Source organism: Dipodomys ordii, unplaced genomic scaffold, assembly GCF_000151885.1.
Source record: "Dipodomys ordii isolate 6190 unplaced genomic scaffold, Dord_2.0 Scaffold1, whole genome shotgun sequence".
NCBI classification, from domain to species: Eukaryota; Metazoa; Chordata; class Mammalia; order Rodentia; family Heteromyidae; genus Dipodomys; species Dipodomys ordii.
The window spans coordinates 52608637-52622726 of record NW_012267217.1 but is presented as its reverse complement, the minus strand read 5'-3'; the positions used below and the strand labels follow the sequence as shown (position 1 = coordinate 52622726).

The window sequence follows — 14090 nt, the reverse complement described above, 5'->3', positions numbered from 1 at the left end:
GCTAGGAGGTGTACTGGCGTGAACTACTGGCGTGAACTACTGGCGCTGAGCTGGTTTAAATATCTTTATTGATACTAAACTCACCCATCCATCTCCCTTGGCCAGCAGTTCTTGAGGAACACCATCTCCAGAGACCTAGACACTGGCTTTTCCGTATCCACCTGGGGTCCAGGGGTAGGGAAGGGCCTTTATAGTCACCCATCCAGCGTGGGTTGCATAAGGACACCCCATGTCCCTAGCCTCACAGTTTCTGGAGGCTGACAAGACCGACTTCCTTAGCGATCGGCCGGTCTGCCCGATAACGCCCCCTGTTGGCGCTCAGAAGTCCCGCAGGTCTCCGTTTGGAGAGACAGGTGGCGCAGGGTCAGAGGCACAGGCTGAGCTCCTTGCGCACGCGGCAGCGGTGGCACTGCACCACGCAGCACCAGTGGAAGCGGCACAGGCAGTTCTCCTCCAGCTGCACGCTCTCCTGGCGGTGGCCACGGCCGCAACACAGCAGGTCGCAGCCGCTGAGGTCCGGGGCGCTGCTGTTGCAGGCGCGGCCCCGAGTGCCGGGCGAGCCAGTGCGCCGATTGGGCGCGCAGAAGTCGGGCGAGTCGGCGGCGTAGAGGAGATCCGCGCGGCCCGGCGGCTTGAGCGTGCGGACAGCGGGCAGCAAGGCTTTTCCATCGTTGGTGCCCATGACGCGCGAGGCACCGTGGAAGCGCTCCAGCAGCCGCGCGCCCACCTCGCGGAACGGGGGCAGCTTCTGCCAGCAGGTGCGCAGCGCGCACGAGCCCGACAGCCCATGGCACTTACACTCGGTGCGCGTGTGGCTCCGCACGGCCTGCGGGAAGCAGAGGAGCGGGCACACATGGGGATGGATGATGGGTGGGAGCGAGATAGAGAATGGCTGATGATGCCCAGAAATTAAGATCGGGGCGGGGGAGGGAGCGCCAGGTGAACCAAGAGGGGAAACAAGTCGATTAAGAAAGTAATCATAAACAAGAGGAAGAAGGGCCGAATTTTCAAAGAAGAACAGGAAAAGGGGTGGGCAGTAAGTTGAACAGAGATTCCAAGGTCCAAAGCTAGAGAATGGAGAAGAACAGGATGGACGCATGGGTGAGATTCTCCCTGGAGGGGGTGGGGAGCGAGGTGGCAGCTGTCGCAGCCTAGCGCTCCTGCCAACCCGGCCTCTTCATTCCTGTCCCTCGCGGCCCCAGGCTGGGCTGATCACACACAGAGCCAGCCGCCTGGACGTCTGTCTCCTCCACCCCTCCCCAACCCTCTCGGCAGGTATGTGGGCCTGTCCGGACATTCCTCTCCCAGGCCCCCTCCTCCCAGCCTGCCTCTCTGCCTGCCGAATGCCTTTGGCTGAACCCTAAAGGACACAGCGTGGCAGGGGATGTCTCCAGAGCATTCTAGAGCTGAGGACTAGCGCATGGGAGGGCCCATCATAAATGTTCTACCGAGAACACGGGAGCCCTCCCTTTGTTTGCTATTAGTGTCTGAAGTTAGGTTCTAAGGTGCACAACCTTATTAGCATATCTGGGTCAGATGACCCAGAAAACCCACCAGGGAAAACTCAGAGGCCAGGCCCCAACTTAACCTACAGATTTGTGCAATCCTTCTCCCACTCACTGACTCTACTCTGTCCTCTTTCTGGAAAGACCCAAGCAGATCTCTTGGGGTCCTGCTTCTTTGCAGAGAGGATGTGGAAGCAGGCAAGGCTCTGGGCAGTTGAGCCTCACCTGGAGCTGTTGGGCGGGCATGCCATTGATATGTGCCCACAGTCAGCTTTCCTGGCCTATGCCTGGCCACTGGGTACCTCCAGCAAGATGGGCTCCTGGTTCTTTCTCAGCGCTCCTTCTCTTCAGGCCAGTCCTAGCCCCTCCTAGTTTTTCTCTTTTCTCCCCTTCTCCCCTACCTCTGGACCCCATAGCTCTGTCAACTCTTCCATGCCCAGCCTTTCTGCTTCTCCCCTGCCCCTACCCCTGGTATCCAACTCTACCTCCATGATCTGAAGAATTTTATCCTCCCCACCTTGGTCGCTTAAGGCCCTCAGTCCTATTTCCTGAATTTCCCCTCTCCCCTCTGCCCGCAGTCCCATTTAGCATCACCCCCCCACACCACCACCAATGACGCACACTTCTAGTCTGGACTCTGACCAGCCAGTGAATCCCGGTCTCCTCCCAGTCAGCCCAGGTCCCGCCCTCTCCCACACACATCGACACACCCCTTCATTTACACACTCGGTGCCAACGCGCCTGCAAACACTAGCACGCACGCCCGGCTCCCACATCCGCTCACACTCACCCGCACACTCCCACACTCCCCGCCCATACGCACCAGCCGACCGGCCTCGTTGTTGTGCAGTTGCACCAACGCCCGGATGTCTCCGCGTCCTCGCTTCTGCCGCGCATCCATAAAGAGCCGTGACTTCTCATCCCCGAAGTCCACGTCGTCGCCGCAGCCTCCCCACTCCCAGGCTGCGCTGGCGTCCGGGGAGCCTGCTGGGCCAGGGGGGCCGGGGGTACCCAGCAGGCTCGAGGGCCGGGGCGGCGCCCGCCCGCGGGGAGCCTGGCAACCACACTGCAGCAGCTCGCCCATGGAGCAGGCCTGTGTGACCGCGTGGCTGGCACCGGCCGCGGTGATGGCAAACACGAAGGCCGTCTCCCTAATGTCTGCGGGGCGAGGGGAGAGGGACCGTGAGCGCACAGCACCACAGCTGGGGCCAGGGATCTGGAGTTGGGCGCTGGGCGGGACCGAGCAGGGCAGGGTGGCTGGTGGCTGGTGGCTGGGAACCGTCTGGGAGACTGGGTCGGTGGCCCTGGGTGCCAAGGGGCGGGGTGGGTCAGGGTGTTCATAGATGATCCCCCCTGGGGTCGTGAAAGCACCATCCCCCAGGGCCTGTCCCCATGCACTGACCCTGCTGCAAGATGCGACCAAAGGCCTTGCTGTGGCTGGAGCAGTTCCAGCGGCGGAAGCGGAACTGGAACTGGCACTCGCGCACCCCGAGCCGGGCGCCACGGGCTAACTCAGCCACCACTTCTGGTTCAGCCTGGCACAGCTCAGCCTGCCGCCCGGCCAGCCGCCGGGCCTTCCTGCAGATACTGGTAGGATCCATGACCAACGGGCTGCCCACGGCCCTGGGGAGCAGAACAGCAGGGCAGACATGGAACTCACCAAAGGAAGGGGTATGGGAGTAGAGGAGAGTGGAACAGCTCCATTCAGCCCACAGCCACGAGCCGACCAGCCTCTCCCCATCCTATCCCCAACCGCAGCAACTGAGATTCGATCTGTTGGTTTCCTTACCATTACAAACCCGAATCCCCTCTTAACAGAATCTAGATTGAAAATAGTTGCAGAGCACGGAGATTTGGTCTTATACATCTATGTTCATTTTCATTGATAAATTCTTTTTCTTCTCTCTCTCTCTCTTTTTTTTTTTTTGCCGGTCCTGGGGCTTGAACTCAGGGCCTAGGCCCTGTTCCTGAGCTTCTTTTGCTCAAGGCTATCACTCTACCACTTGAGCCACAGTGCCACTTATGGCCTTTTCTGTTTATGTGGTACTGAGGAACCCAACCAGGGCTTCTGGATGCTAGGCAAGCACTCTACCACTAAACCACATTCCCAGCCCTTCATTGATAAATTCTTAAAGGATCCTGACTCAGGCTGAAGGCAGCTGGCACCAGGTAAGCCAAGGTTAAAATTCAACAGGCCTAGCCCAAATAGGAGATAAGGAAGAATAACGGGGGGGGGGGGGAGAAGAGGAAATCAAAGCTTTCAGAGAAAGAAGCCATGTATCGTAATGGGACACTAAAGAAAAGTAGGCAATATCAGGAAAGGATCTGGTCTTAGTGGACCATATATTGGACACCTGAGGAAAGGCAAGTGACCTTCAGGGATACAGAAAGCCATATTACTATTAGAATGGATAGGGCTGGGAAGGTGGCTCAGTGGTAGAGTGCTTGCCTTGCATGCATGAGGCCCTGGGTTCAATTCCTCAGCACCACATAAGCAGAAAAAGCCAGAAGTGGTGCTGTGGCTCAAGTGGTAGAGCACTAACCTTGAGCTGAATAGCTGAGGAACAGGGCCCAGGCCTAGAGTTCAGGCCCATAACCAAACAAAAACAAAACAAAAAAACAAAAAATACACACACACACACACACACACACTCACACTATTAGAATGGTTTGGAAATGGAGCCTCTGAGAATGAGGATTACATCTCTAAGGTGGGCCTTCTTAGCATGATATCCCATTTTACTGAACCCAAGAGCACAAGGAAGGAACTGAGGGCTGACAGCATTGTTGGGGAGTAGGTGACACCCTTCTCCAGTGCCAGGATCCCTGGCTTTCCTAGGTCAGGATGGACAGCAAGCCAAGCATGTGCACTGGGTGACATAACCAGGTGAGCAGAGGGGAAAGATGGACAATGGCTTGGTGGAAGAGACCTTATGGGAAAGTTCCACACACTGAGAAATCCCTCCACCCCTACCTTCAGCTTTCTACCTGACAGAGAGCTGCTATTTGGTAGCCATAGGTTGTCTGTTAGCCAGGAGTTCACAGCTGTGGGAAAACCACTTGAATCTATTTGAATATAGCTGGGATTCCTGTATTAAAGGAATATGTGAGCAGAGTCCTGATAGAATAGTTTGAGACTACCTGGAAAGCCCTCAACATAGGGCAAAGAAAGACAGGGTGAGGAAAGGGAGCACAGGAGGGCTGGGAGAAAACATGGAGGAAAATCTTGGCAGATGAGTGTGAAAGGTCAAGGTGGCCTACTTTTTAGTTTTGCGTATCTGCCACACTGTCCCCATTTGTTCCACAAGTACAGGCTGCCCAGGCATGTTCTGAAATGTAATGGTCTTAAATAGCTGCAAGAGGAATTTAGGTCTTAAGGTAGAACTCTCAACACCGAGGGTGAGATGCTTAGAGAGGTGTTTGCAGAAAGACACAGAAGCTCAGTTCTTTAAGGATTCCTGACGCACAAGCACACCTTGCAGTCAGGTGGCTGCCACTATTTCTTCCTGCCTAGGTAAGGAAGCAGGCATCTTTTAGGCAGAGGCAGCAGAGCTTGGGACCTTTCATTGAGCTTGGGACCTGGCCAGCTCCAGTCCCAAATCTTCCCAATCCTAGAGAAGGGACACACTGGAGTAGTGAGAAATGCTGGCTTCTAATGGCTAAATGACCTGGGAGAGTCGATCAGCCTCTATGTGTCTATCTATCCATCTATCCATTTACCTATCCTCCTCTGCAGCAAATATCTCACTTCCTTACAAAAAGGATTTGAATGGCCTCTAGCATGGTTGTACAGAGCGAGTGGATAAAGACTCTGAGCTCCTTTAGATTTAAAGACTGTCTCGTTTTCCTTAGTCTCCTCTGGCAGACTTTTCAGTGCCTAATTTATATCTCCCCCATTTTACTATATAAATTTGTATGGTGTGAATTTTATATTACATATGAATAACATGCACATGACAAATTAAAGAATGTCATGGATCCATGTTTCTGAAGAACTGGCTGAGACATTTAAAGAGAAGGACTTCTCTTAGGCACTGCCCCACCCCCTACATGTCAACATATTACTTCATGAATCCTAATTAATTTCCTCCAACATCCCCCCACGTCATGGATCTGGAAGCAGAGAAGAGGGATCTCTCCTTAGCTCTCCAGCTCCCCAGTTACCACCTGCATGTCTCCTATCTGTCTGGAGCTCTGCAAACTCATCTGTCCCATCCCTACTCAGCCTTCTGCTATGTCCCTCAGCCCCACCTCCATCCACCCCTGCTCTCTGCTAACTCCCTACTTCCCCAAGGTTGACTGGACTTATCTTCCCAAGGTCACTCTGCCCTCTCCCTTTCCTCTCCCTCCTCCTCTTCTAGGAAAGCAGGAAGGAGTGAGAGCAAGCAAGAGAGAAAGGCAAAAACCGCTTGACCTTGTCTGCTTCCCTAAGGCAAGAGATAGGAGAGGAATCATAGGCATAGGACAAACAGGGGCCCCAGGAAGGGGGCGGGGCTGGCCCTTCACACAGGGTAGAGGAGGCTGCAGCAACGCCAACTTTCCCTAGCTGTCTGGTTCCCTGGGAACTAGGCTTGTTTACAAGCTGGTCAGGAGGAAGGATGGGCAGCACTAACAGCAGAAATCCCAAAGGACCAGCTAGCTCCCTGTCCTCCCGGTCTCCCTCCCATCTTCTCTTTCTCCCTCCCATCCTAAATACACAGGGAATGAAACTCCAAGAAGGAGAAAGGCAGGGGACATTAAGGAAAATGCTCAGTTATGCTTCTGAGTCTGGTTTTGGTCAGTTCTGGGTGGGCTGAGCTACATGAGAAAAGTCAGCACCCTTTCTGGACTTCAGAAAAAGGATGGGTTGGTGTAATAAGTTCACGTCTCCCACCCCCACCTCAAAAACTGTGACATGACTCCAACTCCTGAACCAGCTCCCCTGTGCCCTCTTGTCTCTTCTTTTTTTCCTTCTTTCCTTCCTTCCTTCCTTCCTTCTTCCTTCCTGCTTCCTTGGGAAATAAACTGTTCTGGGGGAGGGGGGAGTTTGTGCTAGCATTGACCTGGGAATCAGTCCAGACAAGATGCATTCCTTTGGGGGAATTTGCATGTTTTAGAATCTGGAGAACAATGGTATTAGGGAATATAGGATATATAAGATCTATGATTCTGACCAAGCTTCAACTCCTGGGAATAGAAAAACAAATGAGGCTAACCCTAAATGAGTTCTAAGCAGACAAGAAGGGACAAGCCTAGGGCTTGGGCACTGAGAGGTTCTTCCCAAGGATGACCATGGATTGATGGCCCCATAAGTTGGTACCAGATGAGCCCAGCCAACTCCTGCTTGGAATACTTTTGGGCCTGAGCTCCAGAGGCCCCGGGTTCTGGCCCAAATCTAGCCTTCCAACTCTGGATTTAGAGGGACAAAGAGGATGCACAAGATCCTACCCACCTCACCCTCTGTCACAGTGGACAGATATGAGAGAAGTGATCCACCATGTCCAGTCAAAGGAAGGATCTCCACTGCAAGAAAAACTAGTTGATTCGGGGATTGGAGTTGCGGCTCAAGTAGTAGAGTGCTTGCCTAGCAAGCACAAGGGCCCAGGGTTCAAACCCCAATACTACTAAAACCCGAATGCTAGAAGGAAATGGCTGCCCAAGGCATAAGATTTCGGGTAACCTCTCCCACAACAGAGATACCCAGCTCACACAGTGCCTGCCCTCTACCAGAGTACTGAATCCATGCCAAGCCATGTCACTAAAGTTCTGACTCAGTGCCATTCTCTCTGACCCAAAGCAACCCAAATGCTTTTAGTCAGCATCTCTCCAAGCTCACTGCAGCTCTTACTAGCTTTGAGAAAACCCCTGGACCCAGACCCCACCTACCTTTCCTCACTGCATCGATTTGAGAATGTTTGTTATGCTGCCAACATGTTTGCTGGTCTTGTCTCCCCAGCTAGGCTGAAACTTCATTAATGACAAGCATCTCACCAGTGGGCATGATGTGATCAGCAAGCATGCTGATGGCTTTGGGAACTCTCCAGAACTGAGGTGAGATCCAGGCTCTGGCCTTTGCTTGTTGTATGGATGTTCAGAGTATCCTGAGCATATGAAGCCATACTTAACATCTGCTGAATGGATAGTGAGCTTTAACCTCCTGAACCTCTGTTTCCTCCACTGGAAAGTGGAAATAGTAATTCTTGCCTCCTTCCTTGTTTACAAACGCAGAAGACCTGTCCCAGGGCATGTGGTCTACCGATTCACACCTTCAGTTCTTGGGCTGCAGAGTACAGGTCAAGCAGTAGGAGTTCACCTGAGGATTCCTGTGAATGCCCTTTCTTCCAACTTTCTTTCCTCACTTCACATCCTGGCCTGGAACCAGAAGCGCCCTGTAGGACCCCTTTCCTTCCCCAGCAACCATTCCTGCTAGATCACTGAAGCCAAAGGGACCACAATCCTGTGAAGGGCCTCATACCTGGCCTCCTGCTATTTCCCCACCCCCACCTGCACAGTCCCTCCACTGACCCCACCTCCCAGAAGCCACCAGAGGGAGCCCTGAGCCCTGGGGCTGTGGGTGGGGGCTGTACAGGGGTGGGGGAGGTGAGTGGTGGAGAAGGGGCAGAAAAATGTTGCCTGACGGCTGCTGGGCCTGTGCCCGCCCGCCTGTCCTGTCCTGCTCTGTCTAACTCCTAACTCGGTAATTACTGCTCCCCCTCCCCCAGTCCCTACCTCCACCCCAACCACCACATCAAAGCCAGTGATGCCCCAATTTCATTAACCCCTGCCTCCCCACTGCCCACCTGCCACCCCCCTTCCACCCCTCTCCACTGGACCCAGTTTGGTTCCCTGTGTCTTCGTAACTCATCATCACTTAGAAGAGGCAGAGGCTTTTCTTCCCTGACAGACTTCCAATGGGCTTCCCATTGGATGAGGCTCTGGGAGGCAAAGCACCAGGCAAGTGGGCCCTCAGGGGACACCTGAAGAGCAGCTGTCAGGTGCCTTCTGCTTAAGCATGTGGGGTGGGGAGCACCCATCCTGGGGTGGGATGAGGGAGCGGAGCAGCCTGTGGAAGGAAGGCCCTTCCCTCTTTCCTGATTCCCTGCCCCATGCCATGGGGTACATGAGAGCAGGGGCTGAGCCAGAGGCGGCCTCAGTCCCACTCTCAGGTATCAACATTCTGGGTGACATCGGGCAAGTCACCTCTTGTTCCTGGACCTTCTGCCTCTATCTGTCACAGTATCAGACCAGATGATCTCTCAGTCCCTTCTAGATCAAATTCTAGATTAAATAGAGGGCTCAAAGCTGGTGGAACCAGCCAAAGCAGACTCTTGGCCACATTTCCCTCGTTCAACTCCACCTCAGGCAGTTCCCAGCCAGCCATGAAGGAGGTCCTAGGCTAGAGGGCGCTCTCACCGGTCTGCAGAGGACAGGGGTCCGGTTCCCAGTGAGCCTCCTGCTTCGCTGGGGGATGGGGGGGAGAGGGGGGGGACGGGACACTGGCTGCCCGCCCTGCCCTGCCCTGCCTCATCCCCTCACAGCTGCACTTCTCCATCAAAGTGCACATTCTGGAATCCCCCTCACAGGGCCCTGGTGATACAGCCTCCCGCTGTCCTCCCCCCACCAACTCCTGGCTTCTGATGAGAATGGGGCAGGAGGGAGCCACACCCCCAGGAAATGTCCCAGTGCCAGGACTCTGGTGGGCCCAGGGCATGCTCTGGCCTGGATCAAGCCAGCCTCCCTTTAGCCCCTGCCCTTTTCTGCTCACAGCCCCATTGTCTCCCTCCAGGGGAAGCTGCCAAAGCAAGAGGCCTGGAGGGGGGGAAATGGATGGCCACCCCACCCCCAGCCTACCCCACCCTGGAGTTAGTGGGAGCCAGCAACAGGACTGCCCACGAAGGGTCAGGGGCCCCAGATAAAGACAGGATGGGAAGAGTGGCCAGGCCTAGCCTGGGGTTGGGGTGGCAGCTGGAAAACCTGGGTGTCAGGAGAGGCCTAAGTCTCCTGTGGGGCCAGCAGTGGAGCTGTCCTAGGCTGCGGCTTTACATAAGGAGGTAGAGGGGGGCTCAAGCAAGAGGGGATGTGGGGAGCATGAGAGACTGGGCTGTGCTGTTCCTAGCCGACCAAGGAGAGTGTTAGTTTCTTTCGTAGAAAATATAGAACAGGAAGAGGAAAGAAGAAAAGAAAAGGAAGATTGATTTGGCTCTTCTATGACAGTGAGCTATTTTCTACATGCACTGATTGAAGGTATATATAAAGATAGATCAGACATTGCAAAGATCTTCTGAGGGGAGGAGACCAGGAAGCAGAGGTAGGGAAGAGGGGCTGATGACCAAGGAATCAGAGCCTCTCCCTTGTTCCACTGTCAGGACAGGGCCTGTCAGGGCCAAAGCATAGGCTGGAAGGCCTGGAAGTGGTGGGATGGACAAAGTGACCTCAAGAGAGCCTCGTTAATGTTTTGGAATCTAGGATTCTATGATTCACAGGATATGGTTACAGATAGAGAGAGAGAGACAGAGTTCAGAGAGCATGCATTGCTATATAGTGAGAAATGAAAAAAAAAATCAAAAGCAAGCATTATATTAGAGGGAGATAAAGAAGAAAGGAAGGCGGGAGAGAAATTTCTAGAACCTAGAGCTAGGTCCCTGAACTGATTCTAGGGCCTGGGTCATCTCCCTTCAGGACCTTCTTTTTTTGACTAGGACAGTCAGGTCACTCGGAGGTGTTGGAATCCTCTGCTCCCAGCCTGGCTGTGACAAGAATGTCAGAATGGTTGTGGCAGATCCTGTAATTCCCAGCGACCACTGGAGCTCTGGCCTGGTGAGCACCCCCTGGAAGCAGGGAGACGCAGGCCAGCAAAGCAAGGCCTAGACATTGATCAGTAGTCTGGATGTTCCCAATTGACACGAGGCTGGGGAGATGGGGTGAAAAGTGGCAAGAACCTCAGGCCAACAACGGAACAAGATTCCATCCAGTCACCCAAACCTGACTTTGGAGAGCAATGGTGGAGTGGGGTAGGGTGGAGTAGAGGGGAGACAAGAGTGCACGTAGAACGAAAGATCATTCCGGGAGCCTGGGCTCAGACTAAAGGAATGAAGTGTCAGAAATAGACAGAGGAGAGGGAGGGGGCTAAGGCAGGTGGGACGGGTAGGTTCTGAGACACATCTGAGAAAAGCATTCGCTGGCTACCTTATCACCCAGGCCCCTCACTCTTCACCCAGCTTCCCCCCACAGCTGTGGCCATGAAGGCCTCTGTGTTCTCCCACACCTGCCCTCCTCACCTCCTCCCCCACTCCCTGCTTTCCAGCTTCAGGGTCAGCTTGCAAGGGACCGGGCGCCCCTCTCCTGTTGGCTTGGATCCCACCCATCAGTCCCTCCTGAACAAAGGAACCCCCACAGATACAAATCCCCTGAAAGGTGAAATAACCAGTTCAACAACACTCCACAAATCTATCTCCAGCACCTACACTAGCCTGGGCCTCTGGGACCCTGGAGGCAAAGGTTCTGCCTTCCAGGAGAATGGGGAGGAGATCCTAAGAGATGGTTGGCAGTTAGATGCAGTACCACATAGTTGCCTAATATAGCTGTGTGGGATACAGAGAAAGCAACTGAGATAGGACAGAGGGATAATTTCATGGAGAAAGTTGTATGTGTGTGTGTGTGTGTGTGTGTGTGTGTGCATGCGCGCTCACGCGCTGGTAATAGGGCTTGAACTCAAGAGCTAGGCACCCTTGGCTTTCGGTACTCTACCACCTAAACTATAGCTCCACTTCTGGCTTGATAGTGGTTAATTATAGGTAAAAGTCTTGCTGGAGCCAGGTGCTAATGGCTCACACCTGTAATCCTAGCTACTCAGGAGGCTGAGATCTGAAATCATGGTTCAAAGCCACATCGGGCAGGAAAGTCTGTGAGACTCTTATCTCCAATAAACCCCAGAAAACCAGAAGTGGTGCTGTGGCTCAAGTGGTAGAGTGCTAGCCTTGAGCTGAAGAGCTCAGGGACAGCACCCAGGCCCAGAGTTCAAGCCCCCCAACCGACAAAAAAAAAAAAAGAGAGAGAGAGAAAGAAAGAAAAGAAAAGGAAAGAAAAAAGTCTTGCCAGGTGCTGGTGGCTCATGTCTGTAATCCTAGCTACTCAGGAGGCTGTGACCGAAGGGTCACAGTTCAAAGCCAGCCCAGGGCGAAAAATCCCTGAGACTTTTTTTTTTTTTTGCCAATCATGGGGCCTGAACTCTGGGCCTGGGCGCTGTCCCTCAGCTCTTCTGCTCAAGGCTAGTGCTCTACCACTTGAGCCATAGCATCACTTCCAGCTTTTTCTGCTTATGTGGTGCTGAGGAATGGAACCCAGGGCCTCATGCATGCAAGGCAAGCACTCTACCACTAAGCCAACTTCCCAGCCCTCTCTGAGACTCTTATCTCCAATAAACTACTCAGAAGAAAGGAGTGACACTGTGGCTGAAGTGGCAAAGAGCCACTTCTTTGAGCCAAAGAAGCTCAGGACAGTACACACACACACACACACACACACACACACACACACACACACACACACACACAGAGTTTCATGGTCTTTCTTGCCTGAGCTAGCTTGGAAGTGAGATTGCCCAGGGCCTCGAGCATGCAAGGCAAGCGCTCTACCACTGAGCCACCTTCCCAGCCCTGATCATCAGATCTTAGCCTTCTGAGTAGCTAGATCACAGGCCTGAACCATAGGCCCATGACTGGAAGTGCTATTTTAATTGTAAGAATGAGAACAACTTAGCATGAGGAATGAGGAGAGGGAAGGCAACCACTATCAAGGTTTAAGACTCCTGTCCCTATACCTTGAGAAAGGTCTAGGAAAAATATGTTAGGAGAACCAAAGAGAGATCCCTTAACTAAATTTTCTTGGACTTCTAGATTTTTAGCTTAAAGTAATGTAATTCCCCCAACCTCCCCCCCTTTTTTTCACCTGAGGACTTTGTGCAGGAGCAGCTGGGTTGTGAAGAACACTTCCCAATGTTGGATCATCTCATAGATCTTCCCACCTGTTCCTCCCAGCAAGCCTACCAGGTAGGAAGATTATTGTTCCTACTTTACAACTGAGATCCTGCAGGACAGAGAGGGAAAGTGACTAACCCCAGACCATAGTGTAAAGGGCTGGATCTCAGGTCTACGTTATGCTAAATCAGGTTCTAAAAACCCTTATTTTCTAGCTGAGACCCAGGATCTAAAGACACAAGTTCTCTAGCTGAGACATGGTTCCTTTTCAGTTTTCCCCCTCACTGTCACCCAAGAGGAAATCTCTCAGCATCAAAGAAGGACGGCAGTCAGCAGCTCTCTGTGTGGGCATCCCACTCAACTCCCCAGGAGAGATCTGCCTGCCCCACCCCTCGTTCCAAACTCGGGGGATGGGAGAGGACTGAAGGGTAGGAATTCAGCCAATGAAATGACAATATGCAAATAGGCAAACTCCTGCTCTCTTAGGATTGGGTAATCCATTAGCACTATTGCCCAAATCCCTCCTCTCCGAACACTGAGCTATTCCAGGCGGGTGTTTGGTGCTCTTAAAAAGTCAGAAGGAAAAAAAGTCTTCAGGATTTGGATCACTGAGCTGTCTTGGCCAAGAACACACCATCCCTGTCCCTACCCACCCCACACGGCTCAAAGCTCTAGCCATCTTCACAATGTAGGTATCTGCTCTAGCTAGGGACAAGTCCAGAGTCTGGGTCTGTGAAGATGTCAGATCCCTTAGCCCAGCGTGGCTCCCCTTCCCTTCCACCAAGACCCCATTTCCCGTACTCCTGGGCTTCATATTTTTATCCCTGACCCCATGTCTGAGGGTCGAGAGCATGGATCCATTCCCCCATATCCTTTCTCTTTTCTTTCTGTCTCTGTCTCTCTCTGTGTCTCTCTCTTTGTCTCTCTGTCTCTGTCTCTCGGGTGAGGCAGAGAGAGTCATGACTCAGTTTCTCCCTTTACATTCTTTTTCTTGCCACTGCAGCCTATGCCAAAGGAGCCAGAAGAGAAGCTGATGAGTTGGAAGTCAAAAGGAAGGAGTAGCTATTTGGCCCCCTCCCCTTTACGGCTTCTCACCTTGTTTCTTCCCCGCCACAAATCTTGCCCCTTCCCGCTCCCATCTCCTAATCCTAGGGCTCCTCCTCGCTCTTTCTTCAAACGGCATTACAGATCTCCTTCCAGCTACCAATTCGCCCATTCCTCGGTGAGCGGGCTCGAGCACATTCGTGAGGGAGGACACCAGAGGAGGAAAACACAATAGAATGTGTCCAGGCTTTGGGAATGTTTAAATCGGCACGTCAGAAGTGCCCGGGCAGATGCCAGAGAATCCGAGGCATCCTCTCCGAGGTCTGCAGCGCAACTTGCCCAGCCGCTGGGCGCCGGGAGCAAGTGGAGCCCCGAGGCTGCAGGAGCTCGGTGCGGACACACTTGCGGCGGGCGTTCCGGGGTCTCCACCCTCCTGCGGTCGGGGCCGTGCAGGGGACAGCCGGGCTCAGCACTCACCACCACAGTCCACCGACGTGCGCCGGACACAGGAGCAGCAGCAGCAGCAGCCCGAGGCGGGAGGGCACCGGCGGCAGCATGGTGACCGCTCTACCCCGGGCCGGCGCGG

At 53.5% G+C, this 14090-nt stretch overlaps 1 protein-coding gene across 1 annotated transcript; it reads right to left on the bottom strand.

Moving 5' to 3' along the window:
- Window positions 1-226: 226 nt before the first annotated feature.
- Window positions 227-14080, bottom strand: Wnt6 (wingless-type MMTV integration site family, member 6). Its single transcript, XM_013037787.1, has 4 exons — window positions 13982-14080; window positions 2908-3128; window positions 2329-2663; window positions 227-826 (listed from the first exon to the last, which is right to left on the bottom strand). The coding sequence occupies exons 1-4, from the start codon at window positions 14059-14061 to the stop codon at window positions 365-367; spliced, it is 1098 nt and encodes a 365-aa protein (XP_012893241.1). The 5' UTR covers window positions 14062-14080; the 3' UTR covers window positions 227-364.
- Window positions 14081-14090: the final 10 nt, after the last annotated feature.

Bases quoted from the DNA above. Each gene is read 5' to 3' on its own strand.
- Wnt6 (XM_013037787.1), bottom strand. From the start codon at position 14,061: ATGCTGCCGCCGGTGCCCTCCCGCCTCGGGCTGCTGCTGCTGCTGCTC. The intron at 3,129-13,981 runs GTGAGTGCTGAG...TCTGCTCCCCAG, and splicing joins CACGTCGGTGGACTGTGGTG to GGCCGTGGGCAGCCCGTTGG. The intron at 827-2,328 runs GTGCGTATGGGC...TGCTTCCCGCAG, and splicing joins ACAACGAGGCCGGTCGGCTG to GCCGTGCGGAGCCACACGCG.